This window comes from Leptonychotes weddellii, chromosome 4 (genome assembly GCF_054177405.1).
Source record: "Leptonychotes weddellii isolate Sample4059 chromosome 4, ASM5417740v2, whole genome shotgun sequence".
Taxonomy (NCBI): domain Eukaryota; kingdom Metazoa; phylum Chordata; class Mammalia; order Carnivora; family Phocidae; genus Leptonychotes; species Leptonychotes weddellii.
Genome location: NC_138372.1, coordinates 13,603,005 through 13,624,538, shown reverse-complemented (window position 1 = coordinate 13,624,538; position 21,534 = coordinate 13,603,005). Strand labels below are relative to the sequence as shown.

The following is a 21,534-nucleotide window of genomic DNA, read 5'->3' as shown; positions in this document are numbered from 1 at the left end:
GACTAAACCTGGTCATAGCAAGCCCGAGGAGATAGCGGGTATCACAGATCCCACCCAACCCCTCTCCTCCTTGTCAGTCCTGTTGCCCTGGAAACAAGAGTTTTCTCCAGGGACAAACTAGGGGGAGGGATGAAATTTCAGGTGGCAGCAGAGCCTTCTAACTTCTTATTCCCGCATCCTTCATTTCCTTGAACTATGCGCCTTTACCCAGTTCAATAAACAGCGACTGGGGGCTTTTTATGCATAAGTACAGAGCCGGGCTCCATGGGGAGAGATAGATGAGAAAGATCTGGTCCTTTCCCTTAATGAGTTCATAACTCCAGAGGAGGAGACACCACATCCACACAACCAAAAATACCAAGAAGAGCTAGACAATGCCATAATGGAGGCGAGTAATCTCCTGAGGGAGATGAAACACTTCTGGATACACAGGGAGGAATGTTTATCACTCTTCTGCACTCCTTCAGAACTTCCCACTGCAATGAGGCCATACTCCCAGCTATGGCTGGTTAGCTGGGCTGCCCCCTTGCTTGACTGTGAACTCCTGGAGGGCAGGAACTATGTTTGCAACCTGCTGTTTTTCCAGACGGCCAAGCACAGCGCTTTGCACATATTACACACTTGAAAAAAAAAAAAAGAATATTTCCTACTGGATTATACACACTCGTTAAGGCCATGTGCGATGAATCTCTGATGTCAGGTGGCAGGAACAGACAGACAGGAGTTTGATCTTAGACCACAGCAGCTGTGTGACCTTGGGGAGGTTACTGAAATTTTCACAATTGGCTTTCCCATGTGGAAAATGGTGACAATAGGGCCAACCTCACAGGATTATTGTCCGGATTAAACATCAAGCTGTGCATTAAGTGGCTGGGTTGTATCTGATACATAGTAAGCTTCAGCAAATGTTGGTTCCTTCCTCTCTTTTCTGGGCCCCTCTCCACTCAGGATCTAGTGAGGTGTTTCAGCCAGAGCAGGAACTCAACAAAGGTTTGCAGAGTGCCAAGGAAAGCTCTAGATGATTTTATCCCTTGGACAATAGTTCTACCTCCGTTCATACCACTTCAAAGTTTTATTTTGGGAACAAGTTGAGTTTGGGTGTCTCTGTTCAAACTGATTTTAAAAAGTTAAGTTGTTCCTTGTAGTCATGGGCAGTCATTGAGGGAAATAGTTCAGGTGTGGAAGGAGAGCTGCTTGGAACACAAGAGTACTGAGGAAGCTGGCTTGGGGGAGCACAGCTGATCTACCCTGGAACCCTAAGTCCTGGGTGGGGCGGGGGTCCTCTTACAGGTACCTTGACGCGGTGGATGTTGGTCCCACTCATGCTGCCACTCCGGTCAATGAGGAAGATAAACTCGCCATGGGTCTTTCTCAGGTTCGGCTGGACTGACTGGAGGTCAGGGCAGAAGTTGAGCATGATGACAGAATGGTGGGGAATGTCCTTGTGGAGGCGTTTCCGGATGATTTCTGTCTGGAGGAGAAAGGAAAACTCTCACTTGGGCATTCCAGGGGTCCAGAGCCGCTCCTGGGGGCTCAAGCTGGTCCCTGCATTACTCACCAGGCTTTGTCAAGATCCCACTCACACTCTGCACAAGAGAGTCCCAGGTTGACTGCACCTGGCTCTTCTGTGTGTTAGACTTTCGCAGTTGCATGGACTTTGGAGGCAGAAAGACCGGGGTTTAAAATCCCAGCTCTCACCATCCAGCCGTGTGATCTTGGGCTAGTCCCTCCTCTGGGTCTGTTTCTTCATTTATAAAATGGGGCAAATGACGTCCCCTTTCTAGGGCCACTAGAGGATGACCCTGAGCAGGAAGTCCCCGCATAGGTACAGGCTGGAAGGCGTCTCTCTGGCTTTCACCCCCAGTGTCTAAGCCACTCTCTGGCTCATCTCCCCTGGGCTTACTGATTCTGATTCTCTCCCTCTGCTAACTTCCTACTCATTCTTCAGATTTTACCTCTTTAGGAAACCTGCCCCCATCTTTAGGGTGGACCGACTAGCTTCCTCCTCCGTGGTATGAAGACAAGAGTACCTATCTCACCGAGTTATATGGACTCAGTGCAATGCTTGTGAAGCCTGCTGCCTGGGACAGAGCAGCTGTTTCTGAACAGGATCCACCATCACCAAACCCTCTGGGGTTTAACTTAGAGCCCCGTACAGAGATGGGCTCCTAAACATTAAAGGGATGACGGGACCATAGTTCTTTATCTATTTTTGCGTGTTCTTTTCGCTGGCCCTGGCAAGCTGCTGCTGAACGTTGCTTCTGGACGCACCCACGCGCGCTGCGCCAAATCTCATTTCCTCTGTCCTCACTCTGCCCCTCTCTCTCTCCCTCCACTCCGACTTCCTCTCTCTGTCTCTTTATCTGACTGTGTCTGTGTACCTGTGTCTCTGTGTCTGTTTCTCCGTTTTTATTGGATCCCCTTCCTCAACTCAATCGATGACATCATCATGCATGCAGGTGTTCAAACCCAAGACCTAGGGGTTGTCCTTGGTTCCTCTCTGTCCTCACCCCGTACATCTACCATTCAGCAGAGGACCATTAGTTCTGCAGCTAAGATGTGTTCTGAATGTGTCTTCTGCTCTGTCTCCACCACCACGACCCCAGTGCAGGACAGTACCGTCTCTTGTCTAGACCCTGAGTGTCCTCTTTCTGCCACTTTTTTCTCCCTGTGGTCTATTCTTTTTTTTTTTTTTTATTTCACTTATTTGAGAGAGAGAGAGAGAGAGTGCACAAGCAGGGAGAGGGGCAGAGGCAGAGGGACAAGCAGATTCTCTGCTGAGCAGGCAGCCAAAGGCGGGGCTCGATCCCAGGACCCCAAAATCATGACCTGAGCTGAAGTCAGACGCTTAACCAACTGAGCCACCCAGGCGTCCCTCCCTGGGATCCCTTCTACATAGAGCAGGGAGTGTGATCATTCTTGTCATCTTGTTGTTTAAACAATAGCTTCCCCTCATACTTTGCATCATGGTTATGAGACTCCCTAATGCCTGACCCCTGCCTACCTGTCCACCCATCTTTGCCCACTCTGCTCCTGATACTTCAACAACACCAGCCACCTGTTTCCCGAACATGTCACCATTGTCCTGCTTCTAGTTCTGGGCACAGTCATCCATTCCTCACCACTCACCAGGTCTCATTCTCAGACAGGCTTTTTCTAAACCCCAGGCTAACCAGCATGCACACTTATCACTTATTATCATATTATCCTGCTTTATTTCCTTCATGGTCCCCAGCCCTCTCCACACTCATCTAGCTCATTCATTTACTTGTCTGTGTTATAATGTAAGCTTCACGAGAACAAGGACATGTTATTTTTAGTGTTGAACAGAGCAGACATCTATTAGGGACACAGTATTGGTTGAATGAATAAAGGAGAGGATGAATCTGTGTAGGTCTTTTTATCTCCCACTGACCTATGTGTGCATCTCTGGGTTTTTTTTCCCCCCAGTCTCTCTGTCTCTACTTGTCTCTGCTTCTCTCAGCATCTCTGTCTCTTGTACATGGTGTCTTCCTCTGTCATTTGCCCCTCTTTGCTAAATCACAGCTTTGGACAGCTTGTCACACCCACTCTTCCTGACTGATGTTCACCCTCTGGATGCCTGCCTCCCTCCCTTAGTGAGGGATCGCGCTCTCCCTCCCACATGGAGCTCCTTTGCCCAAGGCCACTGCCCAGCCTGGCTCACTGGAAGACACAGCCCAAGGTAGCAACAGCGACATCTGCTGATGAAAGGAGCCCTTCTGGGAACCTGATTTTTGCCTCTCAGAGAGGTGGCGTGGGGGCCCTGGCTCGGGATTCTCCAGTGTCTCCTCCAGCTGCCCTTACCCAATTACAATAAACTCATCACTTCTTAGCAGCTTTGGGTGATCCCTATCATCCCTGGAGCTCATGAGAATACAGGGTATTTGCATAACCGACCGAAGGTGGCAAATTCTCATTTGCTTCAGCAGTCCCAGATCTAATTGATAAGTCTTGGCAGGCAGGGGAGACAGCCCCAGGCCTGGGAGCCCCACTACCCCCACCCCTGCCCATGTGCTATAGTTCTCAAAGCTCAGGGGCACTCCCGCTCTGAGAACCTCGCCTCACCCAGCCTCTTCTCCCAGTTGACTCATCTGGGTGAGAGGGCCCTTCTGGGAAGGCAGGTGTTTCCAGTGGTGTCCCTAACATGGGATGATATGGGTCGTGAGCTACTGACCCTTTCCCTTTGCTATCCTTCCTACCTCCCACCAGGCCCTCCAGTGGGATGTCCAGCAATGGGAATGACGTGAGCTGGAAGCAGTCTACACATTCCCATACCTCCCCCCTCTGCCGTGGTCCTCCACCAGTCAGGGAGGGGCTCTTAAATCCAGTGAAGCTGCCCCCCAGGATTGACTCTAAGTGCTTAGCCTCATGTCACCAAAGTCAACTCCCAAAAGAACGGTCTTCCCCTCCTCCCAGCTCACCAGTTCTTTTGGGGTGCTAAACCTCAGTGTTCTCATCAAAAACGGGGAGACCAGAAAAAGAAGTGTGCCATTGTTCTTAAACCTGCCTTGGCCTTCAGGGCCTGGCTTGGTGTGCAGAGCCATGAGCAGGAAAGACTGCTGGTGTAACTTGCAGCCGGTGTCCCAGCCTCTTACCAGCCTTCCCCAGCCCACCCCTCCCCTCCCCTCTGCTGAGGCCTCCTCATGCTGGCACTTCATGGGGAGGGCGCGGGCCGAGAAAGGGTCTTCTTCAGGCTTTCTCCGCTCTGCCTTTATTCTTTACATAATAGTAGCAAGGATCTCAGAGGAAAGACGAGCAGGACACCCTTTCAGCAGGTGGGAAAAGGGAGGCCTAGGGGTAAAGATTGGGCTGGGAGGGCACCTGCCTGTAGGGTCCTGGGGGTCCCCTGGGGTGGAGTAACCTGGAGAAGAGCAAGGTTGTTTCTGCCACCGGCCTAGAATGTCACCTGGCTTAGGCCTCTTGGTGACACCAGGAGAAGGTGGCCTGGCAGGAGGCGGGAGGACAGGGTGCCTGCTGCATCTGGATGTCCATCTTCCCAGCGGTGCCCCAGCCCACTGAGGGAAACACGGACGAGGATCTGCCACCAGCTCGCTGTGGGAGTGACCAGGCAAACCACCCCCTTCCCCTGCCCAGTATCTTCATTGGTTCAGTGATGCCCAAGTGCCCAGTGTCACCCCACTTCTGCCACCACGGACTCGGTCCCAGCCACCCTCACCTGTCTCTCTGCCCTGCTGTCCTTCTTCATCCCTTTAATGAACTCCGTTCTTCCTTTCAAGTACTGCTCAAACTCTCCCAGGGTCATGTCCCCTTTCTCCATCAGGACGTGTGGCATGTGGGGCTCTGCAGAGATGAGATGAACTCTTGGCACTTGTCCGAATTGAGGGCAATACCAGGGACCTTGGTTTAGGAGCAGGATCTTCAGGGTGGGGAGGACTCCCAACTGGAAGAGGGGGATAGATCCCTGACTGCCTGGAGGGGTGGGGGGGCCTTAGCTGGCAGGCAGGAGAGCCTAATGGTCTCAGAGAATTCACTACCCCTCTCTGGACCTCAGTTTACCCATCTGTAAAATGGGAGAGAGACCAGGTTCTGATCTTTTCAGATCCTGACATTTTATGAATCCTTAAAGAGACAAAAGAGTTACTCTCTGAGTGTTCAGAGCTGGGAGGGCCTCATTGAGCTTAGGATTTCAAAGGTCATCTGTTCAGCTGCCTTGGAGGCAAAGTACCCTAATGGGTACCCCGAGGTCTCTGGAGCTAGAATCCGGGCACTCAGCTCTGCCAGCTAGAGTCATGTTTCCAGGAGCCACATAGTTGGTCTCCTCTCTCTGCCACACCCCCCTGCGCTCTCCCTGGCCTGGCCACTGGACGAGGGGCCATGTGTCTGTGCCCCACGGGATCAGCATGTCTTCCTCCCCACAGGCCTCCCAGGGGCCCCGCCTGGTGCACCGTACCACTGGGGTGGATGAGGATCTCCACGGGCCGGTCGAAGGTATGCCTGTTGGCCAAGGTGATAATGATGCTCTTGGCCGATCGCGCAGACGGGGCGGCGTCGGCCCGGATCTCGTGGGTGGGACTCTCCACCCCTGTGTGGAACAGAAAGGCGGAATAGGCTCAGCAGTCTTGGGAAAAATAGGGGCTCAGTGGGGGGAACATGGAGACCCAGGTCAGAGATGAGAGGCTCCTGACTTGCTGTGTAACCACGGACAGGCCTCCTCCATTCCCCGCATCTGCAAAATGGGGGCTTAGACAGATGGTGTCGATGGCCTTTCCTGCCCCGACCTCAGGATCCACTGGGGTCAAAGGGTTGCTTCCTCTTAGGGCACATAAAGAAAGAGCTCAACGTTCGGATCGCTGGGCACTCTGTAAATGCCTTTTGTGTTGGAACATCATGCTGCTCTGGGAGAACACTCATTGACAAGAAACCATGTCCTTGTATCCCTTTAAAACCTTGAGTGGGCTGGGGATGGGAGCCATCAGAACAATGGTCCCCAACTCTGCCTGCACATTAGAATCACCTGGGAGCTCTGAAATATTCCAATCCCCAGGACATACCCCAGACCACTGTCATCAGTAGTCTGGGTGGGGTCTGGGTGGCAGGATTTGAAAGCTCCCCAGGTGATTCGACCATGCAAGGTAAGAACCAGGAAGCACCTCTGTGCCTGTTTCCTCTAGGAGAGGACCAAGGATGTCCATGCCCCCATGGACATCGCCCCACGGGAGCCATTGAGGTGGGTATGGGAATAGTCTTGAAACCTGTCCTTGGGAGGGGCTCATCATTGGGCCACATGTTGGGGGGCATGAACTTCAGGATGTCTTCCATCTGGGCAGGACCACTTCCCTGCCCTCCCCTTCCTCTCTATCCCTGGCAGCTTTTGGCCCAAAGCCCTCTCCACTTTGGGGCCTCAGGCTCGCCAAATCCAGGGGATCTGGGCAGCTGTGTCTCACCTGCGAGCAGGCAAGGCCCACGAATCTCCAGCTGGAAGCTGAACTCGTATTCCATGGGGTTGGACACATCGGTGTCCAGGAGAGTCGCCAAGCACAACTTGCTCCAGGGGTCCAGGGCGCGGGTGCCAAAGCAATGCTTGTCTTTGCTGGGAAGGGGGTGGAGAGGAGGAGGAAGGGGAGGAGGAGGAAGCAGGGGGCCAGCGGAAAGACGGAAGAAGATGGTGAGCCCCGGGCAGCCCTGGCAGCCCTGCAGCCCAGCTCTCAAGGGGGCTCACGAGCTTCCTCCCACCTCCCACCCTTACTCTGCCTGCCACGCCACATGCCTCCAGGGAGGGCCCGGACTCCGACGTAAGGCGCAGCTACCTGGTAGGCCTGGTGCCCCCTACCAGCGGCGCACGTTCTCACCAGCGCCCTGAGAAGAGGCATCAGGGCCCCCATCTCCCCATTTCCCACATGGGAAAACAGAGGCTCCACGAGATGTGGCGGCTACCCCAAGTTCCTACAGCTAGGACTTGGCAGAGAGTGCGTCCTTGCCAGGTCAGTCTGGCTCCACAGTGAGGAGGTTAACACCACATCACCCCATTTCTTGGCTCCCTGCCCTTCTCTGTGAGCTGGGAGCCCCTGCACAAGCCACTTCTCCAAGCCTCAGTTTCCCATCCATGAAATGGAGGTAATAATGAGGTGCCTTGAGGGAGTGCCCTGCTGAAGGCTCAGGTTTCTGGGCTCTCTTTCTGGGTCATCCCCACCCTGTCTCGGACGGACCCTGCTCCATCCCCCTCCCCCAGGGCCACACCCTTCTGTCCTGAATGGCATTCAATCACTTCCTTTGTATCGCTCACTGCTGTGTTTCTGAGCTCCATCTATGTGGCGGTCTGCAAACCAGCCTTTGCTGGGACATGGTATCACTTAGGAGCATCTGTTATCTCGGACTTATTTCTTCCTGCCCGCCCTGTGTCAACAGATAACACCGCCATGAAGATCCTCATCTGCGTCCCTTTTTTGGGCTTAGGAAAGAATTTCTCTGGGGCTCCTGGGTCAAAAGCTTGTGTGCTGTCTTTAACCTGCTGACATTGGCACAACCGAGCCTTCTGTGTCTGAGAGGCAGGGCCTACCAGGGCTGGGGACATTCAAGGCCTCGGTGGGTCCAGGAACGAGAGGCCTGGGAGGCCCTGAGAAGCTTTTTCCTGCCCCCCTCCCGGCAGGCGGAGTGAAACAGATGCTCTCGAGAGAAGCAGGTAGCAAATCCCCATGAACCTCAAAGTCGCTCAGACAGAGTGACACAAGAAAAAATAAGAAGCATAGGTAATACCAAGTGCTAGTGAGGAGGAGGAGAGAAGGAGACTCTTCCTTCCGCTGGTAGAAGTGGAAACTTACCAGCCTAGAAAGCAACCTGGCAATACGCAGCACGCGTCTGGTGTTCCTGGTCTGACATTGGCTTGTGCCGCCTGCTTCTCTGCTGTGCCGACAAGGTGTCCTCGCCCTAGGCTTCAGGATCCTATAATCGGACTCCCCATCATCCCTCTGACCTCTCTCTTTCCTGCTCCTACGCTGCTATAGCCATATTAGCCTTCTTGCTGCTCCCCCAACCCACCACACCCATTGCTGCCTCAGGGCCTTTGCACTAACCACTTGCCCAGAATGTTCTTCCTCCAGCATATTTCCAGCCTCCCTTTCTTTAGATCAGGCTTCAAATGTTGCCTAAGCCTAGTCTATTTGAGCTAAAATAGCACCCAACCGCACTCTCTCCTCCTCTAGCCTCTATGCTATGAAGCATTTAGCTTCACGGAACTCACCTAACATATTACATGTCATGAGCTTATTTCTTTAGTCTGTCCCCATGTCCCCCCACCCCCATCAGAATGCCAGCCCCATGAGGGCAGGGACCTTGTCTGTCTAGTTTACTGCTGTATTCCCAGCACCTGGAACCTTGCCTGGCACCCAGGAGGTGTTTAATTACTGCCCAGGTAATAACTGAAGAGTGCCCTCCAGGCTGACTCGACGCGGGAAGCTGCAAGAACCCTCCCCCAGCTCGGTCTGAGGCCGGCATTCTAATGGTGGCCTCCAGAACTTTGCTGACACCATCTTCTGTGTCCCCGGCTGTCCCCAGAACCCTACCAGGGTGTGTATGAAACTGTGGGATATGCATGGTGCATCTTCCCAGATTTCAGCTTGGTTCAAAGTTTGAGACAGGACTTGGGGTGGGGGGGAGTTCAGTAGTTTAACTGGTCATTAATTATGAGTGTTATTTTTATGTCAAAATGGTACAAAGATCCTCTGGAATAGATTTTAAAAACTCACACATGAATGATAAAATACAAGACCTCAAAAGACATCTGAATGCAGCAGGTAAGAAGGGCCTCCTCTCTCCCTGCACGGGAAATGTTCATCCTCCTCAGTCCTCAGGTGGGGAAAAGGGAGGAGACCCAATTTCAGCAGCTGGGGCTTCAGGCTGTGACCCATCTTCTCTTCCTGCCACCCCTCCAGGGGAGCAGAGAGAAACTGTCCTGCCCTGGGCTTGTAGTATTCCCAGTCCACCTTGCTGAAACCCCTTGTAATGGCTTTTTGTTGCTTTGGGAGAACCTGAAGTTGACCAGGGCCACAGGGCATCCTGTGTGTCTACAGCCTCATCTCCTATCGACCTGCTTCAGTTTCCCTCTGGAGTCCTGTCCTTGCTACCTCAGGGCCTTTGTCCCTGCTATTTTCACCTGTGGGAATGTTCCTCTCTGTGCCCACTTCTCCGTCATGGCTCAGCTCCCAGCTGAAATATCACTCCCCCGAGAAGCCTGGCCTCCCCCTTAGCCCCCCAGGGTGGGTCCCTCTTTTATAGGTCAGCCCAATGCTCTTCTCCTTCATTGCACTTTTCACATCATTAATTATGCATGCAAGCACAGAAACAATTACCTACATATCAGTAGTGTTCTTAGTTGGATAATGATCTCTCCCACCCAGTTCCAGTTAGGAAGGAGACATGCTGGTTTGGTGCCCTCTGTATCCCTAATACTCAGCTCAGCGTCTAGCACCTAGTAGGTGCTCAGAAAATACCTCTCGTGTGCTTATAGAATAAAGCCTGGAAATTCTCATCCCAAGCTGTCCAAATACCAGAGCTTCTGGCCGATAGCGACAGGGGGCATTTCAGGGAGATTCTTAAATGTTCTAAAAGTGAATGGAGGGGAACAATTATTCAGATGGTGACCACCTTAGCACTCAGCCTTGCCTTCTTCTCTCTCTCTCTCCCACCCCTCACTCCCCTGCCTTCATCCAACTGACTCCTTGTGGCCACCCAAGGCTCTGCCCCTGGTCCGGGCTGGGGCTCCTTACCTTTGGGCCTGCTGGCTGGAGGGGCCGATGCTCTCGGTGCAGAACTGAGGCACGGTCGGGGCGCAGACAGAAGGCAGCAGGACCCGCACAGCCCCGCTGGGCAGCGTCGGCAGCTCCGAGGAGGTGCTGACAAAGATGGTGACGTTCTCCATAGGGGCAATGGTCCCCAGGTTGACCACGAAGAGGATCCGCTCCAAATCCTCATCCAAAGCCACCTTCCCTGGTGTGCAGGAAGGAGGGATGACAGAAACCCCGTCTTGCAGAGTGTTCCCTAAGTGACAGGCCTGGAGTCAGCAGCTATGCATATATTATCTCTAGTTCCCTGTAACTGTGGTAGGTTTGCGAGCCCCTTTTGCTGATGGGAAAGCCCCGGCTTAGCGTGGGGATGCGACTTGCCCAAGTTACTCAGTAAATAAATTACTCATTGAACCCGAATCTGAACCCACAGGGGTCTGAGGCCAGGCCCCGTGTACTTTCTGCCGGGAGTGGCAGGCTGGGACCCACAAAACCCCGACAGAAGTCACGTCCCCGTTCCCAGACTCTGCTTCCCCTCAAAGAATCACATTTAAGCCCCCTCCCAGCTTTGGGGCAAGAGCTTTTGTTCAATTCTCTCTTGTTGTTTGAGAGGCCCATTCCCTCACCCCTCCTTAGCCAACGTCACCCAGCCACCAAGCCCTTCATGGAGACCTCCCTGGTCCCCACTCGGCCCCTCTCTCCCTCCTCCGACATTATCCAGACCTCTTCTGCCATAGCCACTCCCACCTCCTGTTGTGGTTACCCTGAAGCATGTCCTAGCCCTTCTTCCAGACTGTAAGCAGCTCTAACAACTTGAAGGCAATTTGGTATCTTACATGTGCTGGGTGCTCATTAAAAGATTCTCGAATGTCTTAATGATCAGATCACAGACCCAACGGTAAGACTCTCTTACGTCACATGATACTTGGTCTGAATTCAAATCCTGATGGTCACTAACGTGCTGTGTGACCTTGGGCCGGTCACCCACCCTCTCTGTGCTTCAGTATCCTCAATAGCAGGCCCAGTAGCCATGATTTGAGTCCTTACACTGTATCAGAGACTGTCATCTCTGCAACCATGTCTCTGTTGAGCTGTGGGGGTATACAATTACTAGTTCCATTTTACAGATGAAGTTTAATTTTTTATTTAAGCTCATAGCATTTGCAAGCGACAGGATGGGGAGTCAAGCCCTGGTATGATCATTCTACAGCCTCTGAGCTTAAGGGATGTGCTCTCTATAGAGATATAGAGGTGAGAGCAGGAACAAGGTTCAGAGAGGTTAAATGATAGGCCTGAGGTCACACAGGATTCCTGACTCCTGGTTTAGTGCTCTCTCTACCCTATCCCACTGCTGTCCTTCCAGTCTGCTCGAGACCCCAGCCAGGCCCGGGCCCCGCCTCAGCCCTCTGTCCTCCTCACCTGTGAGAGTTGTGGCTCGGAGGCGGGTGCCCTCAAAGTGGGCGCTGTCCATCTTGGCTTTGTCCTTGATCTGCACTGTCACGACACGGTCAGCAATGACCGCCTCAAAGCCAACCACCGTGGTATATTCATCCAGTGGGTACACGAAGAGGCCTGCAGGGGAAGGGCCCAGCATCACGGGGTGCCCCAACCGCACCCTGCACACCCCGCCCGAGGGAGGGAAGCCAAGCCTTTGACCTGCCAGATGGATGGACGGTACTCACTGCCACTTAGAAGATGCTGGGGGACTCCAGCTGGGAAGGGGGGGAGAGGGGGGTAAGTGCACCAGAAGCACTGTGGGAGCAGTGGGGCGGCTTGCAAAGGGACAGATCTTACTCCGCAGGCATGTGAGACCCATGTGGCCAGGCCGTCTGAGTTTTCAAGAGACAGTGGAAATCCGGTGGAAAATTGTTGTGTGTGCCAAGGAGCTGGGGCATCGGAGGAAACAGACTAAGGCTCTAATCCAGTCCAGGCCACCCCTCCAAGCCTGGTGACCTTCGATAAGACACTTGGCTTCTTGAAGCCTCACAGCCCCATCTATAAAATGGGGCCAAGAGAGCCAAACTCATGAGGTTGTCGCGAAACTGGAAAAAGTAGCCACCATGATTTAGCTGTGTGCCTCGTGTTTTTATACCTTAGTGCTTCTCAGACTCTAAGAGCACGTGAGTCACCTGGGTGGGGGGCCCACGAACCCTGGGACAGCACAGTGCCTGGCCCATGGTGAGCCCCCCATAGACCCCGGCTCCCATCCCTCTGAGCCTCAGCCTCCTCATCTCCAAAATGGGGAGACTGGTTCTCCCTGCATGAGGAAAGCCCAAAGACCCTCCCCACATTGGCCAGTCCTTTATCTCCTGGGCCCCTAGCAAGTTCCATTTTAAGTCGCCCCCTGGAGATTTTCCTAAACAGAGGACCAGGGTGATCTGCTCTGCCCAGGAGGTTTCTGAGGAAAAGTCAGTTTCCCTGCAGGTTCCTCTGGGGACCGAGAAGGTTGGGACAGAGGGTGGTACCCCAAGACATGAAGCCTGGGGATTAGGAGGCCCCCATCGCTGGGGACGAGGAGGAATCTTAGCCGTAACAAGCCTTTACACAGCCCCTCTTGGCCAGCCTTCCCGTGACCCCCTTCCCGAAGTGGGAAGGGAGGCGATGGATTGACAGACTTCTGCTGGCCAGGGTCCCGCACTCTCTCGACTGCCCCACACGGATGATTCATAGTCTCACACTGCTTTTCATTCCGCGTGGTCCTTCCTCATGCATTATCTCATCGGCTCCTCCTGCAAACCCTGGTGTCCAGACAGGCAGAAGAGCATCTCGACCTGGAGAAGGACAGTGGCTTCCCCAATGTCACAGAGGCAAGAGTGGGAGCTCCTGGTTCTCCGTAGAGTCTTGATGCCTCTCCTACTGGGAGGCTCCCTGAGAAAGTGGGGGGACCGGCCATTTGAGGCAGGTGGGCCTGCCTTGTGGGCTGAGCCCAAATCCTGACGTGATATGCTACTGGCCTTGAGGCCTGAGGGGCAGAACCGCCATGCCCATTTCACAGATGAGCAAACTGAGACTCCGAAAATGTACATAACTTGCCCTGTGTGGATCCTGTCAAGGTGAGGATTACCCACGGGGGAGGGGGCCCTGGGGAAGCCGCAACAGGGGTCCTCACCCTGGAAGGGCTGGGCTTCCAGGTTGCCATAGGTGAGGGAGGCAGTCAGCCCCAGGGCGTAACCACTGACGAAGGACGTGACGTCAGAGGCGGTGAGGGGCAGGGCTGCCCCTGTGATCTGGTTCAGCAGACCAGGCATCCCGCTGGCTACTCAGTCTTCAGGGCCTGCAAGAGACAGGAAGGGTGGGAAGTGGGGAGATGGGCCCCCCATCCCTTCCCAGCCCAGGCCACCACTTCCGCCCACACAGGCAGCCAGCATTCACGCCCTTCCCGGGGAGTGACTCCTGCTCACTCTCAACCATCCCTGAGAGAAATGGGAATTCCATTTCTGCCCATTTCACAGCAGAGAAACCGAGGCCTGAAGACGTGTGACCTGCCTGGGTTCACTCAGCGGGAGGGAGCAGAGTCAGGGTGAGAGCCCGAGCAGGTTCACGGCCAACCTGGAATTCTCCCCAGTGGGCAGTGCTCCCCGAACTCTGGACGGGAGTCCAGGGACTCGGGGTCTGACCCCATCCCTTTGTCAGCCCTTTAATCTCTGAGCTGTGGCTGCTTCCTCAGCAGAATGAGGGAACGGGGATGGCTCACCACATCCCTCCTTCTCTGAGCGCGTCTAGAATGAATCTACCCACCACTGCCAGGTTGTGAGGGGAGTGAGGAGTACCCCCAAAAGATACTCAGGTGAAAGGAGCCACCTGATTCCTCCAGGTGTGCAGGTCAAAAAGCTGGGAGTCATTCCTGGCACCACTTCTTTTTCACTCCTCCCGCCCATACCCAGTCCATGGCCAAGGCTTGTGATTTATCTCTGCAAATGCCCTGGCGCCTATCCATTCTCCGCCATGGACATCCTCATCCCAGGCACCACCGTGTCTATCTGGACTGTGGTTCCCAATTGGCCTCTTAAATCTGCCATCCCCCCCACTCCCATCCATTCTCTCCTCAGTGGCCAGGCCCCGATAGCAACGCACCAAGCAGAGAGGTCTCCATCCCCCGCCACCTGTTCCTGGGGTAGAGGCCGAAACCTTTAAGTGCCTGTGTGGTCTGGCCCAGCTGGCCTCTCCAGTGGGTTAGTCCCGCATCATCACACAGCCCTTGTTGGCTCTCCCAGCTTCCAGTCCATTCCTCAAACGTGTCTTGTGATCTCCCACCTTTGTCGTGCCATTCACCCCACCACCCCCTTTTAAACTAGTAGCTAGTAACCTCCTCCTTGTCCTTCAGTGTCAACCGAGGGTCACCCCGTGGGGAAGCCATGCTCCCCGGGCCCAGCATCCTCCCATTCTCCGTTCATCTGCCTCCCGCAGAGCCGAGTCTCTCCCTCAGAGCACCTCCATCCGTTTGTAGGGATGCAGTTTGTTGTGTGAGATTAGTTTGTGGCTGTCCGTCATCCCATTTACAGTGTGCACTCCCGGTTGTATCCTCAGTGCTGATGAAATGAATATGGGAATGGATGACTGTCGTTGATCCCGAGTGATGGACTGAGCAGTTCTCAGGGCAGTGATGTGTCCATTGTCTCTTGGGCTCCCGAGACCCTCCCAGGTCATCGCTGTGCTTGAAGGGTGTGGTGGGAAGGGGAAGCGAAGTCAAAGGGTGGGGAATACAAATTTGAGGTTGGGTTCGCTCCAGATTTTCCTCCCTGTGGAGCGTGAGCCGGGCAAAGCTTCTGTGGGCTGGTAGCCTGTTGCTGTTATTTGCAAGGTTGTTCAATGTGTGCTTTTTACTCTGCTTTTTCTCAAAGAAGGGAAGTCATCCCCTCCAGGTCCTCCTTGTGCCCTGCTAGGATCCTCTGGTGCTCCCACGCTCTGTGCCTGGCAGTGTCTTTTTAATTATGTTCTCCCTTGGGGCTCCGGCCCAGACAGCTCCCAGCCCTGCCTTATCTGGGCAGGCTGACTGACAGCAGGAAGCAGATAAGGAGCCAGGAAGGGGCTGCTGTATCCCCAGCTGCCTTCTCTCAGGCGTGTTCTCTGTCCTGGTGGCTGAGCAAAGCCTAACTGCTCCCAGGGGGCAGAACAAGATGGCGGAGTTCATTTCCTGAGCCACCTTGGCTGCTACGCACACTCCCTCCCTCCCTCCTCCTCAGCCTGGGTCACTCCTGGCCGGAAGGCTGACTGAGGAATGCAGCTTCAGGGACCCAGCGCCCAGATGGTTGGCAAACTTGGCCTTTAGCTTCAGTCCATCCTGGGATGGAGTTTGGCCAAGGGGTATCTTCCCACACTGTCCCTGGGGCCCACCCCTTGGGCACCTTGCCCAGGAAGTGGGGAGGGGTCCTTGCCCAGGAAGTGGGGGATACCTTCCCTTCTTGGGAAGAGTAAACTTGAAATTCTTTGGAGCCTAAACAGTGCGGCGTATTTTTCATCAATTCATCCAGCACCGATAAGCATTTATTGTATTCCAAGCCCTGAATTAACTACTGAGGATATGAAGATAAGACACAGCTCTGTCCTTAAGGAGATTACAAGCAATCTAGCAGCAGAGGAAGGGGAGTGCGGAAGGAATAGTAATGGTAACTGGAATCTATCGAACATCGAATGTGCTGGATGCATGTATCATTTCACTTAATCCTCACAACCACCTTATAAGGCGCATTACTGTTTTGTAGATGGAGACACTGAGGCCCAAAGAGAGATGCATTTGGCTTTGCACACGAGTTTGGGGGGTGGCGTGGAAGGACAGAGGGGTAAGTGGGTGCTTGTGTAGGGCTTTCCCCTGAAGCAGCCCAGGGCCAATCCTGTGAGAGGTAGAAACCAGAGCCAATGGTGCTGGGCTCCTCTCTCCAACCATCCTGGCTGGAGTAGCCTCTAGGTCTTAGGAAACACCCAGGTTATAGGAGGCTCCCGGGGTGACTGTTGAAACCAAGACTGTTCTTGATGGTCTAGAGCCTGTAAATCTCCAGCGATCCCTGTCCTTCGGGGAGCCCTCTCTGGAGCCAGACAAGCCTAGACATGAGCCCTGGTGCATAACTGACTGCTTCACTCCCCGACGTGGGTGCTCTTTAGTCCCTGGGTGCCAGCGCCCTTGTCTGCAAAACAGGGCGAGTGGAGGGGCCACTGGCTCCCACCTCACCAGCACCATGAAGATCACATCAAATAATGTATGGAAGGTACCCAGTACTTGCCTGGCACATACTAGGTGCTCAGTAAATATACAGTGAAATGAATGAATGAATGAATCATAACACCAGGCTGGTAGTTTCTGGGTTCCTCATTCGCCTGGCTGAGGGAGAGATGTTCTCTGACCACCAGGCCCAGGGCAGCTTCTCAGAGAAAATACTGATGCTAAATCCATCAGGCTGTCATATAAGTGTTTATGTCAAGGGTCCAAATACACCATCTCTGGCAGCACCAGGGTCCCACCATCTTCTAACAGACAGTCCGTTCACAGGGGATGCCTTGATTCTGTGTCCCTGAGCCAGCTTCTGGCCACCCCCCACGCCCCGAGCCTCCTGCTGTGCCTTCTGCGGCCACCACTCTGGAGTCAGTGGGCGTCCTGTATTCTGGGCCTCTGCTGGGGTTCTCTCGGAGTCCCTGTCCAAGACTGACTCCTTGTCACCGCTCAGAGTCGGGAGGTGGGACAGGTGTCTTCCTTGGTCTCAGCTGCTGCTCCAAGACCACCATTTTTTTTTTAACTGCCTATAAAACCCCTTCTCTGTGGTGCTTGCCATTCCCAAGGTCCCGGTTACACCCTTCTTGTAGCAAACACTTGGCACCTGGCTCCCGTCTTCCTCTGCTCCCCAAGCCCTGCCATCAGCCCGGTGACTTTAGCATCCATAGCGATGGTGCGTCCAACTCCCTGCACCTTTATCCCCTGCCCCCTGGCCCTCCGAAACCTTTGCTCCCACTCCAGCTCACTTGCCACTTGCACTCCCACGCCGTGAGCTTAGGACGCCACCCCCGAGTGCTCCATCTCCAAAACCGCTCACTCGGTCACGTAGGTCGCTCTAAAAATCACCAACTCTCAGCACCCCCGAGCCCTCTTCCCTTGATTTCTCCCAAGCACTTGTCATCATCTGGCATGCTGCATATTCTGGTTTGACGTGTCTCCCCAACTCTCCAGAATGTCATCCCCAATGAGGGCATGGGGGTGGTTTCAGTTCCTCCGCTGGATACCCACTACCGAGAGAATAATGCCTGTTCTAGTAGATGCTCCATAAATATTTCTTTTTGAAATGAATGAAACATCATTCCACGGGCTTTATCTATAAAGCTTGGCAACAGCCCTCTGGGGTAGGTACTCCTAGCATCCCTGTTTTATAGATGAAAACACCAAGCTCAGGGAGGTGAGGTAGGCTGTCCAAGGTCACACAGCCGGTAGCTCACGGGGCTGGGAGCTAGACCCAGGCAGAAGGACCACAGAGTCCATGGGCTTGCTTCATTGTGGGGCTGTGCTGCCTCCTGCTGAACCTGCCCCCCGAGCTGTGACATTTGTCTCCGGGCGCTCTCTTGACGTCCTCCTCGTCTCTCCATTTCCACCACTGCTTCTTCCTTACCCTCCCCTGGACCATTCCACCATCTCTGACTTGGTCCTTCAACTTCCAGGCTGCGTCCCTTCCAGTTCACTCTGTCACCTCAGGCACGCGCCCGCGCCCGCGTACACACACACACACACACACACGCACACACACTCCATCTTTACCCTGAGCATTATGGCTCCCCATTGCTCTTGTCTGTTGGGACAGGTTAAACCCTCAGTATGGCATTCAGGGCTCGTCCCCATTGGGTCTCCATCTCTGTCCACTTGTCACCTCCTACCATGTTCTGCATGGTCACTTTGTTCCAGACACCCTGACCTTCTCACTGTGCCCTGAACAGACCAGCTTCTTTCTCACCCTTGGGCCTTTTCCTGGGAGGATGGTCGCCTCCTTCTCTGCTTTTCAAAGTCCAGCTCAACCTTCAAGGTCCAGTTTCACTGTCCCCTCCTCTCTGAAACTCCCCATCCCCGACACTCCAGTCTGTCAGACACGCCCTCCCCTGGGGCTTCCACAGCCTCTGAGCACCTGTCTGTCATAACTGTCATCCGAAGCACTGTAACTGCTCCTTGGAGATGCTTGGCAACCCCGGGCGCTGCAAGAACGTGGGTGCCCCTCCTTCTGTGCCTGGGTCCCAGCTCCCTGCGCGGGGCTCCGTTCAGAGGAGGAACTCTAAATGGGGCGCCTACCAGGTTGTAATGCTTTAAGAGGCATTGCTAATGCTCACATTCACCCTCCCTATAGGGTGAGGGAAATGAGGTGCCGGGGGATGTCTGGAAGTGTGTTGGTGAGTGGTCAGGCTGGGTGGGATAGGAAGCAGCCTGCCACCAGCTAATGCCTACTCTTCCCCTTTTCCAGCTGCTTCCCAGTCCATGCTGAGCCCAGGAGAGGCTGATGGAGGAGGGAGCCCCGGGAGCCTGGGGAGCGTGGGCTTCAGGACATGGGGCTTCCCCTAGCTGTGATGCCCCTCGAGCTGCCACTGTGATTCTGAGTACATGAGCTCAGCCAGCCCTGCACACCACCACCCCCTCCCCCCGAGCCGCTGGCCCCAGAAGATGCCTCTGGGCAGGCTGTGGTCTGCTCCCCAGTTGTCTTGGAGCAGCCTGGGGTGCAGGGTTCTAGGCTGAGAACAGACTGGGCCAACGGGGACCCGCAGCAGGCAGTGTGACTTGGTTTAGATGCCATGTGGGGCCACGTCCAGGGAAAGGAGCCAGGAGAAGAGAGAGTGGGGACCCTGTTTGTCTTCCATCATCATGATAGGCTGGGGAATGCCTGCTTCAGGGTCCTGGGGTCAAGGAGAGCAGCCTTCTGCCTGCTTGCCAGAAAGGGATAGGAGAAGGGGGAAACTTGCTTGTGGCTAGCAGCCAGGTCCCAGGATCTGGAGCACTACCTGGGTGAGAGTCCTAGACGGCCACTTCCTGGTGGCCTTGGGCCAACTACTCAGCTGGGCTCTGCCCCTTCCATACTGTGTGACCTTGAGCAAGTTATTTAACCTCTTTGTGCCTTAGCTTTCGAATCTGTAAAATGGGACCACGACAGTGCCCACCTCCTCAGAAACTGGATGGATAAAGGACAGAATGCCTGCAAGTGAGTGGGCAGGAAGCTAGTGGGTCCTGGATGGGGCTGAAGGCTTCTCTTCCAAGGGCTCCTTCCCGGGCTGGGTAAGCTTGCACAGATGCCAAGTCAGCACAGCTGGGAAGATCCTTGGGAAGCTGGGCAGGTGCCTGGCCAAGAGCCCACCTCAGTAAGCCCTCTGATTCGGGCCTTGCTGCTGAAATGGGCCCTGTCCCCTCTCCTCCCCAGTTCACTTTTGGTCCCAGAGACAGCCCGGCAGCCCTCCTTTCCCCATCTGGAAAGCTATTCTGGAGACCTCTCGACCTCTCCCCTTCCCCCTGGCCAGATGGCCCCAGACTGTGTCCACAGGGCCAGGTCTCCCCAGCTCAGTGGTCTCAGCCAGGCCTGGGCCAGACTATGAACCCACCAAGCAATTCAGACCTTGCCCCCTGCCTACTCACCTTGGGCTGGGGGTCCTCATCCTTTTCCTTGTCACCGAGCTGTTTAGAAAGTCCATGCTTTCATGCCCCCACTGGGAGCCTGTGTTTCAAGGACCACCCCCACACGGAGCAACACCAACAGTCCCTTCAAAGTTGGGGCAGGTTCTCAGGCCTGGCTGATTATCCTAAGCTTCTAGAATTCTGGGGTTCTCAATTCTGGTCTCCTTCTCTCCACCTCCCCCATTGGGACCACATCCATGCTTCTGAACACCCCACCCCTGCCCCATCTACCCCATGCTCCAACCAGTCAAGACCACTTGCTCTTCCTCTAAATAAGCCTGATTTTCCTGCTTCCATGTCTCTTCTGAGGCTACTTCTGAGCAGTCCCCACCCCAACCCTGCCCCCCAGAGGAGTGCTCACCTATCCTCTAAGGCCCAGCTCAAATGCCACCACCTCCATGAAGTCCTCACCCACTCTCTCATCGGCCACTCAACGGATGTAGAAGGAGCGCCTCCCATGTACTGGGACTGTGCTGGGCCTGGGCCCCAGAGGCGAGCACGACGGACAGGAACTCTGCCCTGAGGCCTTGTGTCCTGTCCCCTTGTGGCCTGTCAGCTCCCGGCACTTGAGGCCAGGACTGCCTCCCCCTGCCCCCGCACTGTCTGGCCCATAGTCGGTGTTCACCACTGGCCTGAATGGATGCTGGCAGGTGCTCCATTTGTCCAGTGATTGAATGAGTGAGGGAATGAATGAATAAATGAACAGGGTGGAATGTATCAGGGGTGGGAATAAGCCTTGGCTATGGGTTCCTTTAAAGCAGCTAATGGTGCGAGAAATCTCTCGATTTCAGCCCAAAGCCTGTAGGATCCCATCCCAGGGACAGATGTAGTCTTCTGGAGTGGGGAACTGGGGGATAATCAGGCCAGAAGATGCCCAGGCCACTCAGTGCTTGGCGTGCCTGCATTGCCGAGAGAGACCTGGAGTCCGGCCAGTCCGGATGTCCAGGTCCGCCAGCCCTGCAGGTGGCTGAGGCCCAAGCTGCCCACGGCGGCAGAAGCGTCCAGCTAAGAAGCTGCGTCTGGGCCTGCTACAGGAGGGAGGAAGAAGCACAATCACAACGAAAACTGCGCGTCCTCCAAGCCCTGCATGAGGGCTGCCGGGTTTCTGAAGACTCTGTTGTCCACCATTGACAAGGTGTCGTGAGTCCTCGTAGGTGGTGCTGGTTGGCAGGTGCACAGATGCCTGTTTCCGGGGGGCCCCGGCAGGTCTCTGGGGGTGTTGGTCTCTGCCCACCAAGGGTCATTCAGAAATGAGCCACCCCATCACTGGGAAAATTGGACTCCATTGACACGAATGCAGTTTGCACCCATCTTTCCAGGGCCGCACGCGCAAGGTGAGCCCCCTGCGCTGAGCCAGCAGCATCCGCGTGGCCCCAGGAAAGGCACTAAGTGGTCACCTGTGGCTTCAGCCTTGTCCATGCCTCCCTGGGCGCTGAGGAGCTCACGGGAGGATGGCGCTGGGGAAGGGCTGTTTTAGAATCCCCCCCGCAGTGCTTTGCCTTCTAGAACTGCTCTCTTGTACAGGGGTGCTTCTAGGAAATTGAAGAGACACCCTTGCCCTGTGCTTTCCCCAAACACTTGGAAGTGATGGAATGACAGACTAGGAAGCTACTTGCTGCTTCGGGAAACGGCCTTTCCTCTTTCCTGTCAATT

General features: G+C 54.7%; 1 protein-coding gene across 3 annotated transcripts in view; it reads right to left on the bottom strand.

Annotated features, from left to right (window-relative positions):
* VWA5B1 (von Willebrand factor A domain containing 5B1) overlaps positions 1-21,534 on the bottom strand; it is a 54,814-nt gene that overhangs the window by 26,322 nt on the left and 6,958 nt on the right. For 2 of the 3 annotated variants that reach the window (XM_081817628.1, XM_081817627.1), the window contains exons 2-8: positions 13,369-13,533; positions 11,679-11,831; positions 10,245-10,515; positions 6,927-7,072; positions 5,933-6,064; positions 5,198-5,322; positions 1,295-1,471 (exon numbers count right to left, since the gene is read on the bottom strand). In XM_081817628.1, coding sequence (XP_081673754.1) covers positions 1,295-1,471; positions 5,198-5,322; positions 5,933-6,064; positions 6,927-7,072; positions 10,245-10,515; positions 11,679-11,831; positions 13,369-13,507 — 1,143 coding nt within the window. In that variant the 5' untranslated portion in view covers positions 13,508-13,533. The remainder of the gene's footprint in view (positions 1-1,294; positions 1,472-5,197; positions 5,323-5,932; positions 6,065-6,926; positions 7,073-10,244; positions 10,516-11,678; positions 11,832-13,368; positions 13,534-21,534) is intronic. The other variant, XM_081817629.1, reaches the window with a different exon arrangement.